Source organism: Pituophis catenifer, unplaced genomic scaffold (genome assembly GCF_029215685.1).
Source record: "Pituophis catenifer annectens isolate HBS135680 unplaced genomic scaffold, rPitCat1.0.hap2 SCAF_3, whole genome shotgun sequence".
Taxonomy (NCBI): Eukaryota; Metazoa; Chordata; class Lepidosauria; order Squamata; family Colubridae; genus Pituophis; species Pituophis catenifer.
This window is the reverse complement of record NW_027256883.1, coordinates 336206-353184: the sequence shown is the minus strand read 5'-3', so window position 1 is coordinate 353184 and position 16979 is coordinate 336206. Positions and strand designations below refer to the sequence as shown.

Sequence of the window (16979 nt, the reverse complement as noted above, 5' to 3'; positions counted from 1 at the left end):
GGATCCCGGATCTGCGAGCGTTTCGTCGTGCTCTCAAACATTTTTATTTCAGCAGGCTGGCCTGGCCTAACTCTCCCTTTTAAATTTTTAAATCGTTTATTCTGTTTTACAAATTGGGTGTTTTAAATTTATTTTTGGCCAAAATATTTAATAATTTTAATGGACTTTTAATGTTTATATTATCTGTATTTTATCTTGGCTGAGTCTCTCCTGAGTCCCCCAGGAGTAGGGCGGTATAGAAATTTGATAAATAAATAAATAAATAAATAAATAAATAAATAAATAAATAAGGTCAGAGACCATGGGTTATAGAAAAACTCTGTCTGTGTGGTTGCTAGGAGTAAACAATGACTCGATGGAAGATAATCATTTCCTCAATGACTCAGCCTGAAAGATCACGCCTGCCTTGGGCTGCCTTTGCGGTGATGCTTAGATCACCCTAACGTCACTCAACTCCCTGCCTTCCCTCCACAGGGACAACAACAGATTTTGTTGTTTGTGACAACAAAGATTTTGCTTCCTGAACACATTTGGGTATATTTTATAGATTCTGGGCTGCTAATCACAAAAATAACTTGTAATTTATCACGTACGATTTTATAGAAATCTGTTTTTACAGCACGGCAATGTACACCTTTCAGTACCTGCTGACTATCTGCCCCTAGGAAAGAAACATACAAAACCTGGAATTGTTGTTGAGGCACATTCCGTACACCAAGCATCATTGGAGTATCTCTGGAGATCTGGCTCTGCTACTCGGAATGCAGCTCGGATACATAGTTACATATGGAAATTGGATAGTCGTGCAAGAGAATTGCCTTACATTAGAAAAAAATGGCCATGCACTGTTTTGTGTGTGCAAAGTTTGCCATTTGATCTGTGCAGAATCCAGGGAGGCCTAGTTGGCAGATGATGGCATACAGCATCTGAGAGGAAGGGCATGCGACGCCACCTCCAATCACGTGCGTGCCCTGGCTGAGGCTCATGCTGCAGCTGTGCGTGGAGCCGAGAGGGCAAATTAGACATCCAGACTTGGAGCAGGGTCCGGTTCCCACGTTGGGCTAATTGTCTTGCTGTTCTGGTTGGTTGTGAGAATCTGCTTTGGAATGGGTGGGGGCCCATATACAAGGGTGGAGCTGAGAAAGTGCAGGAGTGCACAGACTGTGCCACTCATGCCATCCTTCCAAGGGAGACGGACATATGAGCAGGCAACGGTCGCTGGAAAGCGTCCTGAGCAGAGAAGCCTAGAAGCAGGTGGACCCCAAGGGGCTGGGCCAGGCTGAAGCCCCCTCTGGACTCGAGGTTTCTTCATGGGAGGCCGATGGAGCTGCCTTTAGGGTGGCCCTTTCCTGTCGTCAGGAGTGCTGGTGGCCGAAGGGTGCAGCTCAGAGGGCATGAAACCCAACCTTCTGCTGGCCTTGTTTGGGGACTCCCCCCACCACCACCATTGGCTGGTTTGTGCATTGTAGGAAGAAGGTGGGCAATGCTATTGGTGGGGCTCCTGGGGAAATTCAGTGCAGATGCAGCCTGAGGCCATTCTTTCTAAGCGTGGCATCCGATAGGATACGTTGCTGGGGAATCCAGGGAGAGAATGTAGAGGAATGTGGTGCTGAGAGCAGCTTCTCAGTCCCTCCGTATCACCCACCACCATCTTCACAAGGGCGACTTTCTCTCCTTTGTCTGCTGTGCCCGAGGCCTTGCCAGCCTCTCTTTCTGCCCTGCTGAGGCATTTGCTGTAGGGGAGGTTTTGCCCACAAACTCATTTAGTTTGTGGGCAAAAGCACCCCAGAATTACAGAATAAGGGACCTTGGAGATCATCTAGTCCAACCCCCCGCACATGGGAGGAGATCCTATACCACTTGGATAAATGGTTGTCCAGTCTCTTCTTGAAAACCTCCACTGATGGAGCACCTACAACTTCTGGAGGCAACAGGTTAATTGTTCTTACAGTCAGGAAGTTTCTCCTTAGTTCTAGGTTGCTTCTCTCCTTAATTAGTTTCCATCCGTTGCTTGTTGTTCTGCCTTCAGGTGCTTTGGAGAACAGGTTGACCCCCTCTTCTTTGTGGCAGCCCCTCAAATATTGGAAGACTGCTATCATGTCCCCCCTAGTCCTTCTCTTCATTAGGCTAGACATACCTACAGTAGTTCCTCCAGGCCCCAGAGACATCCAGTGCTATGTTGCGGTACATCCCCTAGGCCTAGGGGTGTCTGTGCAGTGCTTTTTCATGGGTTTGGGGGATCTGTACTTGTGCATTATCCTGGGACACATTGGGGAGTCCATGGCTGAGTATCTGGTTCCTGGCCTTTGTCTTAAAGTCTGAAGGAGAGGGAAAATGTTTCAAGATTCCCAGACGGTTATTTTATGTTGTGTGGGCTCAGCATAAGAAAAAGGACAAGCTTTGCTGGGTGTGGCAGGATAGGCTGACAATGTTTGGGGGAGTTCTGCTGCCTTGGGGGGCTTTCCAGGGGGCAGCATCCAGAAGGGGGGTCTTCAGACTGCAAACTGCCTGTTGCCTTGTGAGGACCTGTCTTGGGGCGGGGGAATTGGCAATGCTGCCAGGGACCGCAGCCGGCCGGCCAGGGGCTTCCTTCTTCCCAGGTATTTGTGCCCAGCCCTCTTAGCGCGGGGGTCAAAGCCGGACTCAGACGAAGCAGGCGCCCTTCCCCCGCAGGCCTCGACTGTGCCCAGCGCTGCTCCGGGACGCTCCGGCTCGCCTGTCGGGGGAGCGAGGCGCGGGGGACGCCGGCCGTCGGCGGCTGACCTCCGGGTTGCGGCAGGTCCCCGAGAGGAGCTGCTGAGTCGTTGCCGCCGCCCGGCGAGGAGAAAGGGGCGACCTCGCCTTCCTGGCTTCGGCTCCATGACCTTCGCGGGCCGGGCAGCGTCGGGGCGCGCACCTACGGAGCTCCGCTGGCCTCAGGCGGACAGTGGCGCTGCCTGGAGAGCCGTCGCGGCTGCGGGCCTTGGTGGTCCAGGCGCCCGCCCCCCGCCTGCGTGCTTGGGAGCCCCGTGGTGTTTCCCCAGTGACGGCACTGAGGCGTTAGCGCGGGAGCGGCAAGGAATTCAGGGCAGGCGGCTGCTCGTGAGCTGAGGTCCGGCGAGGGGAGGGGAGGGCAGCGGGTCCCTCGCCCCCTCCTCCGCGCAACCTGCTGCTGGCGAGCCTGGGGGCCGCGGCCGAGAGTCTCGCCCGAGGGGCGGGGCGGCCGCTGCAAATCGGCTCTGCGCCCGTCGCCCCTTCGGGTGGGGGTCTCTCGGCCGGGCGAGACCGCCGCGGGGATGCCCTGAGGTGCAGCTGAGTCGGCGGAGCGGGCGGGTTGAGCAACGGACGCCGAGCCGGAGTGCCGGCCGGTCTCCGCGCCTCGCCAAGAAGGTAAGGCGAGCGCCGGCCGGGCCCACGCGCGCTCCCCCCCCCCGCTCCAGCCATCTCCCGAGAAGTTCGCGGGAAGTGGCGGCGAGCGGAGCTGAGCAGGGAGGAGCCGCCGGTGCAACAACCGGCGAGGAGGGCTGGGCGGGGAGGCGCGGCCGATTGTCTTGTTCACGCCGCCCGCTTCGCTCGTGGGGCGGATGGGCTGGAAGCCGCCGCCGCCCAGCAAAGAAGCGCGATTGAGCGGAGGCGGGGCGGGGGCTCAGCCTATTGTGCGGCCGGGCCTCGTGGTGGTGGGCTTCGCGTCGCCCGTCCTGGCGCTTCCCCTTAAAAAGTCGCCTTTTCCTAAGCAGGTGCGGGCCCAGCCAGGCGCTCAGCTGGGACTCGAAGCCTCCCGAGCAAAGCAGACGGTGGAAGCCGCGCGGGGCTCTTCCCTGCTTGGGCAGCCATGAGCCCCTATGGCCTGGAGCAAGGAAAGCGCCGGCCGGGCTCCAGCCTGCCCGGTTCCGCCCCTGAGAGGCTGGTGGCGGCTGCGGCTGCTCCTCTGGTTCCGAGCGGGGTCTGAGAGGCAGCCCGGCTCCTTCCTGCCCGCTGGCCATGGGCAACTCTATCAGCAGGCCCAGCTGCCTGGGGGAGAAAAGCCCCAGGCCCGAAGACTTCTTGAAGGAGCCCTGCTTGGCCACCCTGAACAAGGAGGAGGATGGCGCAGGGTCCCCAGAGAAGGCTTGCCTCAGCCCACGGATGGTCGAGAATGGCTGGAACGTGGCCCTGGAGGGGGCTGCAAAGAGCAGCCCCTTCCCCAAGCAAAACAATCTGGACATTAAGCTGCGGAATTGCTGCCCCCTCCAAACTCAGCAGGAGGGACCCTTGGCCCCCTGGACCTCGCCTGAGAGCTTGGGGGCCAGCTGGGGCTGGAAGCTGCACTCCACCAGGGAGGTGACAGAAGTGACGGAGGTGACGGAGACAGTGGTGACCGAGATCGTGGAAGTGACCCAGTACCCCGATGGGGACAAGAGCCGAGAGGCCTCCGTGACCAGGATGGTGAAGGTGCTGGCTAATGTCCGAGAAGCCCTGCCCCAGGTCAATAGGCACCATGCCCGCAACTTCACCCCTTCTTCCCCGGCCCTGGCACTCTGGGCAGGGGGCTGTGGGGCAGTCCTTTGGCTATGTGCTGTGCCCACCCTTCCCATTTGCTGCCAGACTGGCTTGCAGCCAAGATAAGGTGGCTGTACACAGCTGGGGTGGCCATGACCACTAAGTGGCTCATTTATTCGGAGAGGCCTCTGAAGCAGGGCCAGAAGCCCCTGGCAAGGAACCCCCCAAGACCCAGGTATCTGCTGTCCCTTCCAAGAAGGCAGGGGCTGGATTGCAAGCAGGCTGGCAGGCTGCTGGACATGGTCCCCTCCCCTGGCCAAGTCCGCCCCTCCCTCCTCTTGCTCCAGCAAGAGGGGCCCCGCCCCCATCTAGTCCAAAGCAAAGAGAGAAAGGTTTGCTTTGGGAGCAGAGAACTCTGCCCGGTGGCCGAGGGTCAGACCATGGAATTGGGTGGCACCTTCAGAGCAGAAGAGGGGCGTCTTGCCAACCTGTGTGGAGGAAGTTCTGGGGATGCCTCTTCCTCCTCCCACAGGGTTGGTGATGCCAACTGCTACCAGGTGGGGAGCTGGGCTGGGGTTCTAGAAGGAGGCTCCTGTCCACCTTGGCCCTGGTCCTGGTCCTACCTTCCTCAGTGTGTGTGTGTGGTCAGCCCTTGGGTGCATTGGGGGGGGGCAGCCACTGATTCTGTACCTCCCCCCCTTCTGCCATGTGCTTCGGAGTTAGGAGCCTGGAGGGGTCCCTTGTGGGGATCCCGTCAGTGGCCATGTTTGGACCATAGGCTGGTCAAGAACAGAGTAAGGTAGCCCTAAATAACCCCCAGCATGGCTTTTGGGCTCCAACCAGCCCCTCAGCTCTGACTGGAGAACCAGACACCATCCCTAACCACAGGAGAGTGTTCTGCAGAGAGCCAGTGATCGCAGCCACATGACAGGTTTAACCTGTCCAGGTAAAGCCTTATTGGCCATCTTTGCCTCAGGCGCAGCACTGCCAAACCTGGAGAGGGGAAAATACAACAAAGTGGTTGGAGCAGGTGGGGCTGAGGAGCAGAAGCTGCTTTCCCCTTAGGGGGAGCTGCTGGGAATCGAAGGGATTGTAGGGGCCGAACACCCCACCCCACCCCCCACCCCCGTTTCGAGGTGCATTGAGGAGATACTGGAAACCTCCTTTGGGAGAGCTGTGCTGAGTGAGGCCTCTTCTCCCTGCAGGCAGCTGCCCTCCCAGGAGGCATGCAAGGCGCTGGGCTGACCCTGGAGACCGCAGGGAAGCTGGGTGCCTGGGTCAGTGAAGTGGAGGACCTCATGGGCCACCAGAAACCTCCTTCGGGGGAAGCCAAGGTCGTGAAGGTGCAGCTGCAGGAGCAAAAGGTGAGCAGGGAGCGGCAGCTTTCGCACCTGGAGCTTTGGAAAGAGCTGCACCTTGGGGTAGGTTGCTCTGGATTGGGGGGGGAGTAGAATGCAGGTCAGCTGTAACCTGCAGAGGTGTCCAAAAATGGCTCTCCTGGAACCTCATCATCACCATGACCACCATCCTTGTTGATATGACTCGGTATCTCACCAGACGACCCACGTCTTGAAACTCAATGGCCCCAGAAGTGGGGCAGGGCAGCTTGGGAGCTTTTTACCATTTCAAAATGTAATTTTAATATAAAAATACTATACTCAGTATGATTTGCGCCTATGTTGTAAAGAGACATGGAGAAGGGGCTATTCTGAAGCCATTCCAGGAATGGGAGCTTTCCTGCAGCCCCAGGAAAGGAGGTGGGGCTGGGAAGAGGCTCAGTCTGGACTCCCTTGACTGCTGGGCAATCAGCTGCTCTAAACTCATGCCCCAGAGCTGCCCAGGGTTAGGGTTAGGGTTAACCTAATCCTCCACTGCAGCCATGGCTGGGGAACAGCCCGGTTGGGTTGCAGCCGCTGAGCCGGTCATCTGCCTGCGCCGGAAGGGCCTGGCCAGGGGCCTAGCCTCCTTTTGGGAGTCACAGTGAGGAGCGATAATGGGGGAGGTCGTTTACGTTGCGGCAAGGCTGGTAAGCCACATGACAAGCCAGAGAGGCTCCCATTAAGCATGAGGTCAAGTGGCAACAGCAGCTCCTGGCGGGTTCTTGAGAGGGCTCTGCAGCAAGAGGGGATGAGGCTGCACGGCTGCAGGTTGAAAGGCCCACCGGTTGCTCTGCTCCCCCCAGCTTTTGCTGCGTCTGCTGGAGGAACGCACCCCACACATCGGCCGCCTTTGCCATCCACTCTCTGCTGCGCCTGCCGGTACTGCCAAGGGACAAGAACAGCCCAGGGGCCTCGGCAGCCTTCAGGAGAAGTGGGCGATCCTGATGCAGGAGGCCGAAGCCAGGTAGAGAGAGCCAACCCTATCTGGGGGAGGGGGAGGGAAAGAAGGAGCTCCTTTCCCTCCCTCCCCAATGTTGTTCACTTGCTGGTCTTAGTGTACACCTTTGCAAAACCTGGTGGGCCTTTTCCTGCTTCGTTGTTTATTATTTATTTATTTATTTATTTATTTATTTATTCAATTCGTATGCCACCCCTCTCCGAAGACTCAGGGCGGCTCACAATGCATTTAAAATCATTATAAAAAACATTTAAAAACATTTCATGCAGCACGTATCAACCGGACATGACATGTCCTGCAAATACCGCTTTGGGTCTTTCACCCAGTGAGGCCTGTGCACAGGCGAGGCCTGTGAGAGGGCTTTTTAGCCCACCCTTGGTTCCTATTGTCCCATTCTGCAGGGCATCAGAATCCAGGGTTCTGATAGTTTCCCGGCCAAAGAGCAGGCGGGCATGTTTTGCTCCATCTGAACAAAAACCCAGAACATTCTGGGGCAGCCCAAGATTTGTGGTGGTCTCTGCTATGGTTGCCTTGTGCCAAGCCTTAGTGGGCAAAGGGGTGGAGGGTAGCCTGCCGTTGCCCAGGATGTGCGTCTCCCACCCAAAGAGTGAAAGCCTGGGCCTTTCTCCTCCTTGGCCCCCATGTGACATAAACGCCTCCCCAGGAATCCGATTCCTTGCTCTTCTCCCAGCCTGGCTGAAGAGGAGCAATTTCTCCAAGTCCCGTCAGGTTCTTCCTGGCGAGGGAAGGCAAAAGAAGAGAAGGGTGAGGGAGTCCGCCTAGGGCTGGTGCCCCACCTGGCCTTTCTGTGACATGCCCTCTGGCCCTTCTTACTGGAATGTCCCTCCCGGTGGCTCAGAGCATCCTGGAGGGCAGGAGGGAGGCCTTCCTTGGTGGGCTCCTGCTGTGGCCCTCTGCTCCCCATCTCCCTGTCCTCTACCACAGGCACAGCTGCCTACAGCAGATCGTCCCTGCTGCAGACGTCTTCCAGGAGTCGGTTGAGGCTTTCCAAGACTGGCTGAGCTTGACAGAGCAAAAACTGGCCCAACTCTGGGGGGCCCCTGGGAGCCTGACACGAAGCCAAGATGCCCACCAGCAGATTCAGGCATGGTGCAGGGAAAGCTTCAAGGAAGTCCAAGGGTGGAGGAGGAGGATGGGCAGAGTCCTGAACAATGGGAGGCTCTGCTCTCTGATCAAAGAGCGGGAAGGGCTACGAGGCTGCCTGGAGTCACCTGGGTGCTTGCTTTCCTCCAGGATCTGCGCAGGGAAGTTCAGTCCAAGCCAGCAGAACTGGAAGAGGCCCTGGAACGTGGATTGCGGCTCTTGCAGATGGTGCCAGGCAAGTGGCAGCGCCAGGCGCCTGCAGGAGATTGAGTTCAGCCGCCCGAGTGGGGACCTTGAGCGGCTTGGCGGCATGAGGGAGGGGCACAGAGTTGCAGAAGGCTCAGCAGCTCCCTCCCTGCATCAAAGCCTGGTGGCTCAGCAGACTGATAGCATTGTGATTAACACCAGCTGTCTGCAATTTACTGTAAATTCGAATCTCACCAGCTCAAGGTTGACTCAGCCTTCCATCCTTTCTAAGGTAGGTGAAATGAGGACCCGGATTGTGGGGGCAATAAACTGACTTTGTATAAAATATACAAAAGGATGAAGGCTATTGCTTAACGCATTGTAAGTCGCCCTGAGTCTCTGGAGAAGGGCGGCATATAAATCAATTTTTTTTAAAAAAAAAAGCCACTTCCAGAAGGTCCTTGTCACATGCTCTCCAAGGTGCGAGACCAGATCTGTTCCCCCAGGGTATCTGTCTCTCCCATGATCTGTTGCAGAGCCAAGGGACCGAGGGCTGCTGCTTGTGATCAAAGTTGGGCTCTGTCCAGTGCAGAGCCACAGAAGGGGCTGCCCTGAAGGGGCCCTTCCCTATCCCACTTGCCCTCCAGGAGTTGGTGCATTTGGGTTGGCTAGGAGTCAGCCTGTGGGCAAATCACTCTTGGGGGCCCCGGTTCTCCTCCTGGAGGCACAACGTCACAGGCGTTGCAGGTGGAGGCGGAGAGTTAGGTGGTCTCTTTTGTTGGGTTTTATGGAGAATTAAGACATCTTTAGCCAGAGCATTGTATGATCAGGAGCCAACCCTGCCTTTATTGGCTTTCTTTCCTTCCCCACCAAAACTGAATGGAGCTAATCCACCGTCTAGGAATCTCTCCGGATTCTTGGGTCCCACTTATATGCCAGATGGGAGGCCATGTGGAGGAGGGCCAGTCACGTCTCCTGCATCACATGACGCCATTTCTGGAACAGTCTCTCATGTCCTGGTCACCTCATGACAGGACTCCACACGGAGCTGTCCTTGGGAAACTTCATTTAGCAAGCCTAACCGTCCCTGGAGTAGCTCATGAGAGGGTCACCCACAGGTGGGATTTCTCAGTAGTCACCCTCTTTTGTGCTCTCAGTAAGAGTGAAATAATTTCATTAAATAACACAAAGAAAAAATAAATAAACAGCCCATCGTCAGATATCTGAACCACCCCGCTCTCTAATTATGTATAATAGAATAGTAAAATGTATAAAACCAACGGATTCTCATTTTTTGTTGTTTTCTTTTAACTCAGTTTATATATTTTGAAAGCAACTGAAGCACGTAGCTAGGGAAAACAACTCCATTTAATCACTCCCCTTTTGGGAGTGATTAAAGTAATCTCATAAAATATAAAAAAAATAAAACTTTTCTTAACTTTATATGCCTCTGCCCTCTAGCGCCTAGCTGCCAATCCTATTTGCTGAGTGGAAGAAGGCAATGAAGAGTCAGGGAAGGCTGGCTTAACCATGCCGACCCCTTCCACCACCTTGGCAACCTCTGGCAAAGGGGATGCGGGGAGGGAAGGACTGGTCGTATGTGAGAAAAGGTCCTTATGGTTTATGCTGATTTCCAAGTCTTTGTGAAATTGACTCAGGGTGCTTCAGAGATTCCATAGCTCTGCCCAAGCAACCACACCCCTCAGTTTCCAGCACAATACCTGTCGGTAGCAAGATGATAGCAATAAGCTGTGTTCACACTAAACCCAAAAACTCAAATAGAAATGTCCATTCAGTGCACCTAGTTCCTGCCCCAATTTCTACATCCCTCCTTCTTGTGCCCTGAGCTTCCAGAATTGATGCTGGGTGGGATAAGAGTCTGGTGGGCAACGAGAGTCTCTGACCTTGAGAGTCCAGTTCTGTGCAGGTTGCCCTGCCGCAAGTTGCTGCTCAGTACTAGCAGCCAGGGGAGCGGAGAGACTCCTGGGGTGGGTGCTGGGCTCTGTCTGGGCAGCCACTGGGCTGAGCTGGGACTCCGCTCTTGCAGGAGAAGAAGGGCGGCTTGTCCAGGGCAAGATGGACTCCCTGCAGCTGAGGCTGCTGCTGGTGGACCAGAGGAGCAGTGACACCCTGCAGCAAATGGAGCAGATCTTGGAGGCCTCTTCCCACCTGGACCTTGCCAAGGAGGACCTGGGCCTCGGGCTGCAGCCCCCGGAGAAGGAGCAGCTCTTGCCAGGCAGTCAGCCAGGAGATGGGCCCTGCCCCCTGGCCCCTGCAGGCGGAGAGAAGGTAGGCGGAAGGTAGGGCAGGTGGGAAAAGCCCACCCCTTGCACCCCCTTTGCCCAGTGGAGGCTTTGGGCAGCGCAGGGCAAAGACTCTGTCCGATCCCTACCTCGCCTGCTGGAGAAGAAGGATCGGTTCCTGGGGTGAAGACTGGCAAGGGCAGGAAAGCTGAGGTCAGCTGCTGCTGCCACCGCCGCCCTCCCCCCCCCTTTGCACACCCTTTGTGGGCCAGCATAAGGTGTGCCAGTTTGGGACCTGGGGCTTCCCCACCTCCCCGTGGCACCTTCCGGGCTCTTCTGTGTTGGGGTGAGGCTGCTGAGTCAGGTTCTGCCGCCTCCTATCTCAGGTGGAGAGCAGACATTGAGGTCTCAGCTGGCTGCTGTGTCCCAGCTGAGCACAGGTGTGGAGGAGCTGAGCCAGGTGCACCTGAATGTCCAGGCCAGCTGCCTGGCGCTTGCAGAGCAGAAGGTTGGTGAAGGAGCATGACCTCCAAGAGTGGGGAGCAGATGCCCTCCAGTCAGCCCAGGGTGGCAGGAGATGCACCCCGGGGCCTCCCCAAAGGAGGGAGGCACTTGGTGGAGGCACAGCAGCTGCGTCTTGGCTCCCTCAGCCAGCCGGGCTTTGAGGGCAGGGAGGGCTCTAGAGCAGAAGGCAAAGCCTGCCCAGTGGGCACAGTGCAGGGGGGTCGCCAGTCAGGCACGAACAGCAAGAACAGCGAGGCCAGGAAGATGCCAGGCAGCCTCTGGCAGGATAGAAAAGGCTTCCCAGGCTGCGGCTGGTCTTTGCATGCCCTATTCCTAGGACAAGGATACCCATGCAGTGTGTTCCAAAAGAGGGCAAGGGGATACCTCGGCCTCCCTCTCCCGATTCACCTTCCCTGTGTCTCCAGCGCCTTTCTGCAGACACCCTTCGCCATCAGGGCCTGGTAGAAAGGCCAGTGGCGGTGGCCGACCTGCAGCTCAGCCTCTGCCCCACAGACGTCCAGGAGGGGCTGCAGGTGAGGGGGACAAAGTTGGGATGGTGGACGTGGGAGGAGGATACCCAGGGTGGCAGCCTTGCCCAGCTGGCAGACCATCCTGTCTAAAAGATGCCCCCTGCTTGGCTGTGGGTGCTGCTTCCTCGATCTTCACTTTTGGTGACCATTGAGGCCTCCAGGAAAGGGAGGGGCACATTCTGTGCAAGGGTCATCCAGCTGTTTGCAAGCGGCCTCTGGAGCAGAAATGCAGGAGGCAGAGCCCAGCTTGAGGGGGTGCTTGTGGCTTCCTGGCCAAGACGCGCCCCAACGGCTGGTGCTGCTGTGCCGGGTGGGAGGAAGTGCTTTGTGTACAGCAGGGAGACGAAGGCAGGGACAAAGACCAGGCTGGTGGAATCAGGGTGGGCGTCCGCCTGCTTGATTAGGTGGAGGTGGGGAGGGGCCCTGCTTGGAGGAAGGCCAAGTGACGGGCTCCTTGGGAGGGAAAGAGGGAAGGGAGGGATCATTGGGAGTCAGGCAGCCCAGCAGCTAAGAAGGAAGATGATGTTGGAAAGTCCAATCTTGGTCTTCCGGTGGCACCGCAGGCGTTGGCGGCAGCTCCTTTGGGGGCGCTAACCCACCTGGAGAGAAGGAAGTCAAGAGGCAGCAGGGAAGGAGCCTCCCCCGAAAGAATGAAAGCCCACCCGGGAAAGGGAGGTGGTTGGGGTGAAAGGGGGGGCAAAGGGAGAGGGAGGAGGAAGGGCAGATGAGATTTTCTCATCGCAGGCCTTTCATTTCCTTGTGTTGCTTTTGATACGCCTTCCCTGTGCTCTGCGCCCCAAAGGCAGAGGTCCCCATTTGTGACCTTTTCATTCGTGCTCTGCCTACTTCAAAGCTTCTCTTATAGTGTTCTCTTCCCCCAGCCCCTGCCCCCAAATGCGAGAAAGGGTCCCCTCTCCACCTGGTCTTGCTGCTCCAGCCTCAGCGGGCAGGGAAAGCCCAGGATGTTCCTACTAGCCATTTGACCCAGGGAGGGGATAAATCCGTGGGATGGGGGAATGTGTCCAGCAAAGCCCAGGCACATGCTGACACCCCACCCCCCCGCACGACTGGAAGAGGCCACATTGCTTGCAGTCAGTCTTGAGGCATCAGGAGCACATTGGGGTCTCTGGCTATACCTTGGAGCAGACAGCCCTAAATTCAGCAGCACCTGGTCAGGCCGACTGAAGGTCTCCCAGCCCACCTCTCATTCAGGAACCTCCCCCCCCTCAGTCCAGTGTCCACTTGAGGCTACCCAAAGCTGCTCAAGTGGTTGTTTCTACTTTTGAACTGTAGTACAGTTCAAAAGCAGAGCCTGTAGTACAGTGGGTTAAGCACTGTTATTAACATCTGCTGTTTGCAATTACTGCAAGTTCAAATCTCACCAGGCTCAAGGTCGACTCAGCCTTCCATCCTTTCAAAGGTAGGTGAAATGAGGACCCAGATTGTGGGGGCAATAAGCTGACTTTGTATACATATACAAAAGTATGAAGGCTATTGCTTAACGCATTGTAAGCCACCCTGAGTCTCCGGAGAAGGGCGGCATATAAATTAAAGAAAACAAAAAACAAAAAACTGTTATTGTTAGGAAGCTTTCCCCGCCTTACACTCTGGCAGCTGCCCCGCTTGCTCCATGCCAGCAGTTTAGAGGAAAGCAGGGAGGCTGTGGCCGCCTTCCCTGCCTCTCCTGGTGCCCCCCTCCCCGGCATATTTTTCGAGACTAAACATGCTCCGCTTCACAGCACTTGGAAAAGACCAGCTGGCCATGGGACTGGCCATTCGCTTCAACCTGCCTGGCTTCTCTGTTATGCCTCTCGGGTGCTGCGGGATCCAGGGGAGATGTGGTCCATTTCCCCTTATGGCATGTGGCTCACCCTCCCGTGTGTCCTTACAGCCCTTGGTGACAGCCCTGCAGGTGGGCACGGAGTCCCTTGGCCACCAGAGCCCAGCCTGCACCCTGCAGCTGGCACAAGGGCAGCTGCTCATGGCTCAGCACGCCGAGGTCCAGGCGGAGCTCAGCCAGTGGCTGGAGGAGGCCCAGCAGGCGGTGGTGGCCTTCTCCCCTGGCAGCATCATCATCAGCTGCGATGCCTTCTGGGAGCAGCAGGAGGCACTAGAGGTGAGAGTAGTGGCGGGACCCTTCGGGGAGGGGGGTTCGAGGGCCCCTGCATGACCCTCACCTGCTCCCGCCTCTACCCTGAGCAGGATCTACGGGAGGCCATTGCCGAGCACAAGCCTCTGATGGGGAAGTTGCGGCGCATCACCACATGGCTGGCCGAGTTAGGTCCGTGGGAGGAAGCACCACTCTGGCAGAGGCTGCAGGCAGCCGAGGAGCGGTACGGCAGCCTCCGAGAGCAGGCCCAACAGGCTGCAGCCATGTTGCGGGAGGCCCTCCCGCGATACAGCCAGGTAAGCCAGGACCATCACCATCCAGCGGCTGTATCCACCTGCACAAGGGCCCACAGTTGGGAGAGCGATGGCAGCTCACTCCTTGCTTGAGAGCTGCTGCCTTCAGGGTACCCCCCTGCCTTCAGGGTACCCCCCTGCCTTGGTGTGGCCCCCTCCTTGCCTGAAGAAAAGCCCCTAAGTGGTGATCCTGGCCCTCCTGTGCTCCCCGGCAGCTGTCCAAGCGGCTGAAGCTGGTGGCTGGAAGTCTGGAATGGCTGCAGGACCGCACACGGCACCCTCTTACTTTGCGGGGAGACCCTGTCTGGCTCCAGGAACAGCTCTGGGAGAGCAGCCTGCGGCTGGCGGAGCTGGAAAAGCTGGCCCTGGCCCTTGAGACCCTCCGTGAACAGGGGGCGGAGCTTCAAGCTATCCTGCAGAGCACCACACACCCAGGTACCCTCCCAGCCAGTCTTCTTCGGAGGGGGGGGGCTCCCATTCCCAGAAGACACATGGCTGGCCAGCTGGTCAATCTATGACCTGAGAGCAGTTTCCTCTGGCCCTTGGTGCCCAGAGAGCCCCCAGGAACACTCTGCGCACAGCCTGGGGGAAGGAAGGGGCTGCATTCCTGGGCCACCATTAGCTCACACTTGGGCTAGATTATCACGATACCTCATGCTAGGCTAAGACGGAACTAGGCTACCTGTGACTCAGAAAGTTGTGGGGATGCAGCTGTCCAGGCTGCATGTCTTGTGTGGTTGGTCCCAGCTGGCCTGAGGAGCCCAGTGGCCACTTGGTAGACCCAGTCAGCGGAAAGGAGGTCCCTGCACTCCCTGGCCTCAGCCCCTCTTCCTGCTGCTGTAGCCATCCAGGAGCGCATGCAGGATCTGCAGAATCAGTGGCAGCTGCTGTGGCAGCTGGAGAAAGACCGCGAGGCCTCCCTGCAGGAACTCCTGGTCCTGGCCAGGCAGTTTTGGCCTGGCCTGGCCAAGCTGGCCGGGGCTCTCAGCAACACCCAGCGGATAGTGCTGGACCTGGAAGACACTGCGGCCTCCAGTCCGAAGGATATCCAGGCCAAGCTGGTGGCCAGGCAGGTACGAGACCCTCATGGTGTCCCGCCAAGGAAGTTGGCCCTCCCCCTGTAATGTCCAAGCACCTGCTGTCTTGGGGAAGTCCCCCACCCTGCAGGGCAGGAGCAATGCCTGAGGGATGGGCTGAAGATCCTGCAGCTACCACCCCCAGGTCTTCTGAGAAGAGCCTGAACTCTTCTCAGTGGCCAGGCCACTTTGGGACTCCTATTGAAGGTGGTGGTGCCCTGGTCTCTCTTTTTGGTCAATAAACCACAGAAGTGGAAAAGACCAGGAGGCCGGTGCCAGTGAACTTGGGGATCCTTGGGGATTCAGTGGGGTGGGACAACACGATGCCTTTGGCCTGTCTCCATCAGTGCACCCTCACCACTCACCTTGGCCCTACCTGTCTTGGATCTAGGACAACTGGCCATGGCCATCTTCCATTTTTGTCCATGGGAACAATGTCGAAGAAACGGTGGTGGATAACGTTATCGCATCCACCTCCTCACGCAGTTGTCCCATAGCGAGCTATCTCTTGGCGAGTTGGCCAGAGTGAGATGGCCGGTTTGAGTTGTCCCATTCTGCCTGCCTCTGTTTGACAGGCCCAGGCCTTCTGCCCAGCCTGCCCTGTCATTTTGGGTTGCCCCTCCAACCCTCCTCTGGCTCACAGGTTCAGGGAAATGGTTGTTTGGCCGGGTGGAGGGCTGTATTGGTGGCGCTGATGACCTCTTGCCCTGCAGGCCCTGCACGAGGAGGTGGATGGTCTGCAGAGTGAGCTGGACTCCTTGGGGGCTTGGGGCACGGAGCTGATGTCATCGTGTGGAGACCCGGAGAAGCTCACCGTCACCCAGAGCCTGGATGACGTGAGCACCGACTGGGCTGGCGAGCGGTGGAGTGGAGGGAGGCAGCAACATGGCACCCACAGAGTCCTCCGGGGTCTTTGCCCTTTTCCTCCTCCTGGTGCTGGAGCAAGCAGAGTACAAAGATTGGAGTCCCAGAAGCCTCATTGTGCCCTCCCCTCCAGGAGCTCCCACTGACCCCTCTGTCTCCTCCCCCCAACAGCTGTACTCATCTTGGAACAGCCTGAACAGGATGTGTGGGGAGCGGCAGAAGCACCTGGAAGACCAGCTGCAGGCCTTGGTCACCAACCAAGCCACGACGCAGGTAAGGAGAGCTTCCTGCCTGGGGACAAGAAGACGTGGCCAGAGGCTGCTGGCCAGGCAGGAGCACATCGTGGGCATGACGGGAGCTGAAGTGCTGAGTCTTTCCGATGCCCCATTCAGGTTGCTTTCCCAGCAGAGTGGCCCCTGTGAGCACCCTCTTTGCCAGTTGATGGTCCCCCCAGAGCATCTGCCAGTCCTCCTTTCAGACCTAGGCAACCCTAGGAAGCCACCCACTCTCAATCCGGCCCTCCCCCTACTTCCCTCTGGTTTCTTCTCCCTTCCCTCTAGAGGCTCCTGGCCTGGCTGGCAGAGGCCGAGCGGCGGCTGGCCCAGGAATTCCTGGGTGGGGGGGACCCAGTCCAGGTGGAGCAGGAGCTCTCAGAGCTGAAGGTGAGCACTGACTGTGGGCCAGCAGGCTTGGCTTCCTAGAGGGAGAGGGGAGGGGGATGCCTGTGCCCAGGAGCCTGGCTGAGATCAGCGGGGAACTGCCATGTGGGCAGGGCCTCAACGTGGTCCAAAACTGGCATTGTTCCTAGCCAATGGCAGAGTGCCATTGGCAATAGAGCACAGAGAAATGGCAGACCAGTCCTTCTCTAAACAGGTTTGTTCCAGCCCCCACAGGCCCCAGCGTAGTTGAGCAGGATAAGCCCCACGGCTCAGGGTGACCCTGGGACCACCACTCTCACACGGTCCTAGAGAAGCAGTGGGAGGGGGTCTGCCAGGGTCTCTTGAGGAGAGAACTGTGGCGCCCTGTGGAGGGCCTGTGCCGGGCAGCGCCTCCTCATTGCCTCCCCAAATCCCCCGGGGCAGGCCTTCAAGCGAGAGCTGTACCAGCACCAGGTGGAGGCTGAGAGACTTTGGCAACAGAGCAGCTGCTGGGAGGCTGCCCAGGAGGATCCCCCCCTCACTTTTGGGAGTTCCCGGGACCGTTGGACCCAGCTGGAGGAAGAACTGCTGATCCGGCAGGTGGGGGCATTTGGGCCAGGATGGGAGGGAGTGGAA

At 57.7% G+C, this 16979-nt stretch overlaps 1 protein-coding gene across 1 annotated transcript; it reads left to right on the top strand.

Annotated features, from left to right (window-relative positions):
- Nucleotides 1–3960: 3960 nt before the first annotated feature.
- On the top strand, nucleotides 3961–7607 carry LOC139313955 (uncharacterized). The gene is made up of 4 exons (XM_070939444.1): nucleotides 3961–4410; nucleotides 5664–5822; nucleotides 6641–6801; nucleotides 7487–7607. The coding sequence occupies exons 1-4, from the start codon at nucleotides 3961–3963 to the stop codon at nucleotides 7605–7607; spliced, it is 891 nt and encodes a 296-aa protein (XP_070795545.1).
- Nucleotides 7608–16979: the final 9372 nt, after the last annotated feature.

Bases quoted from the DNA above. Each gene is read 5' to 3' on its own strand.
- LOC139313955 (XM_070939444.1), top strand. From the start codon at position 3,961: ATGGGCAACTCTATCAGCAGGCCCAGCTGCCTGGGGGAGAAAAGCCCC. The intron at 4,411-5,663 runs GTGCTGGCTAAT...TTCTCCCTGCAG, and splicing joins CCGTGACCAGGATGGTGAAG to GCAGCTGCCCTCCCAGGAGG. The intron at 6,802-7,486 runs GTAGAGAGAGCC...CTCTTCTCCCAG, and splicing joins ATGCAGGAGGCCGAAGCCAG to CCTGGCTGAAGAGGAGCAAT.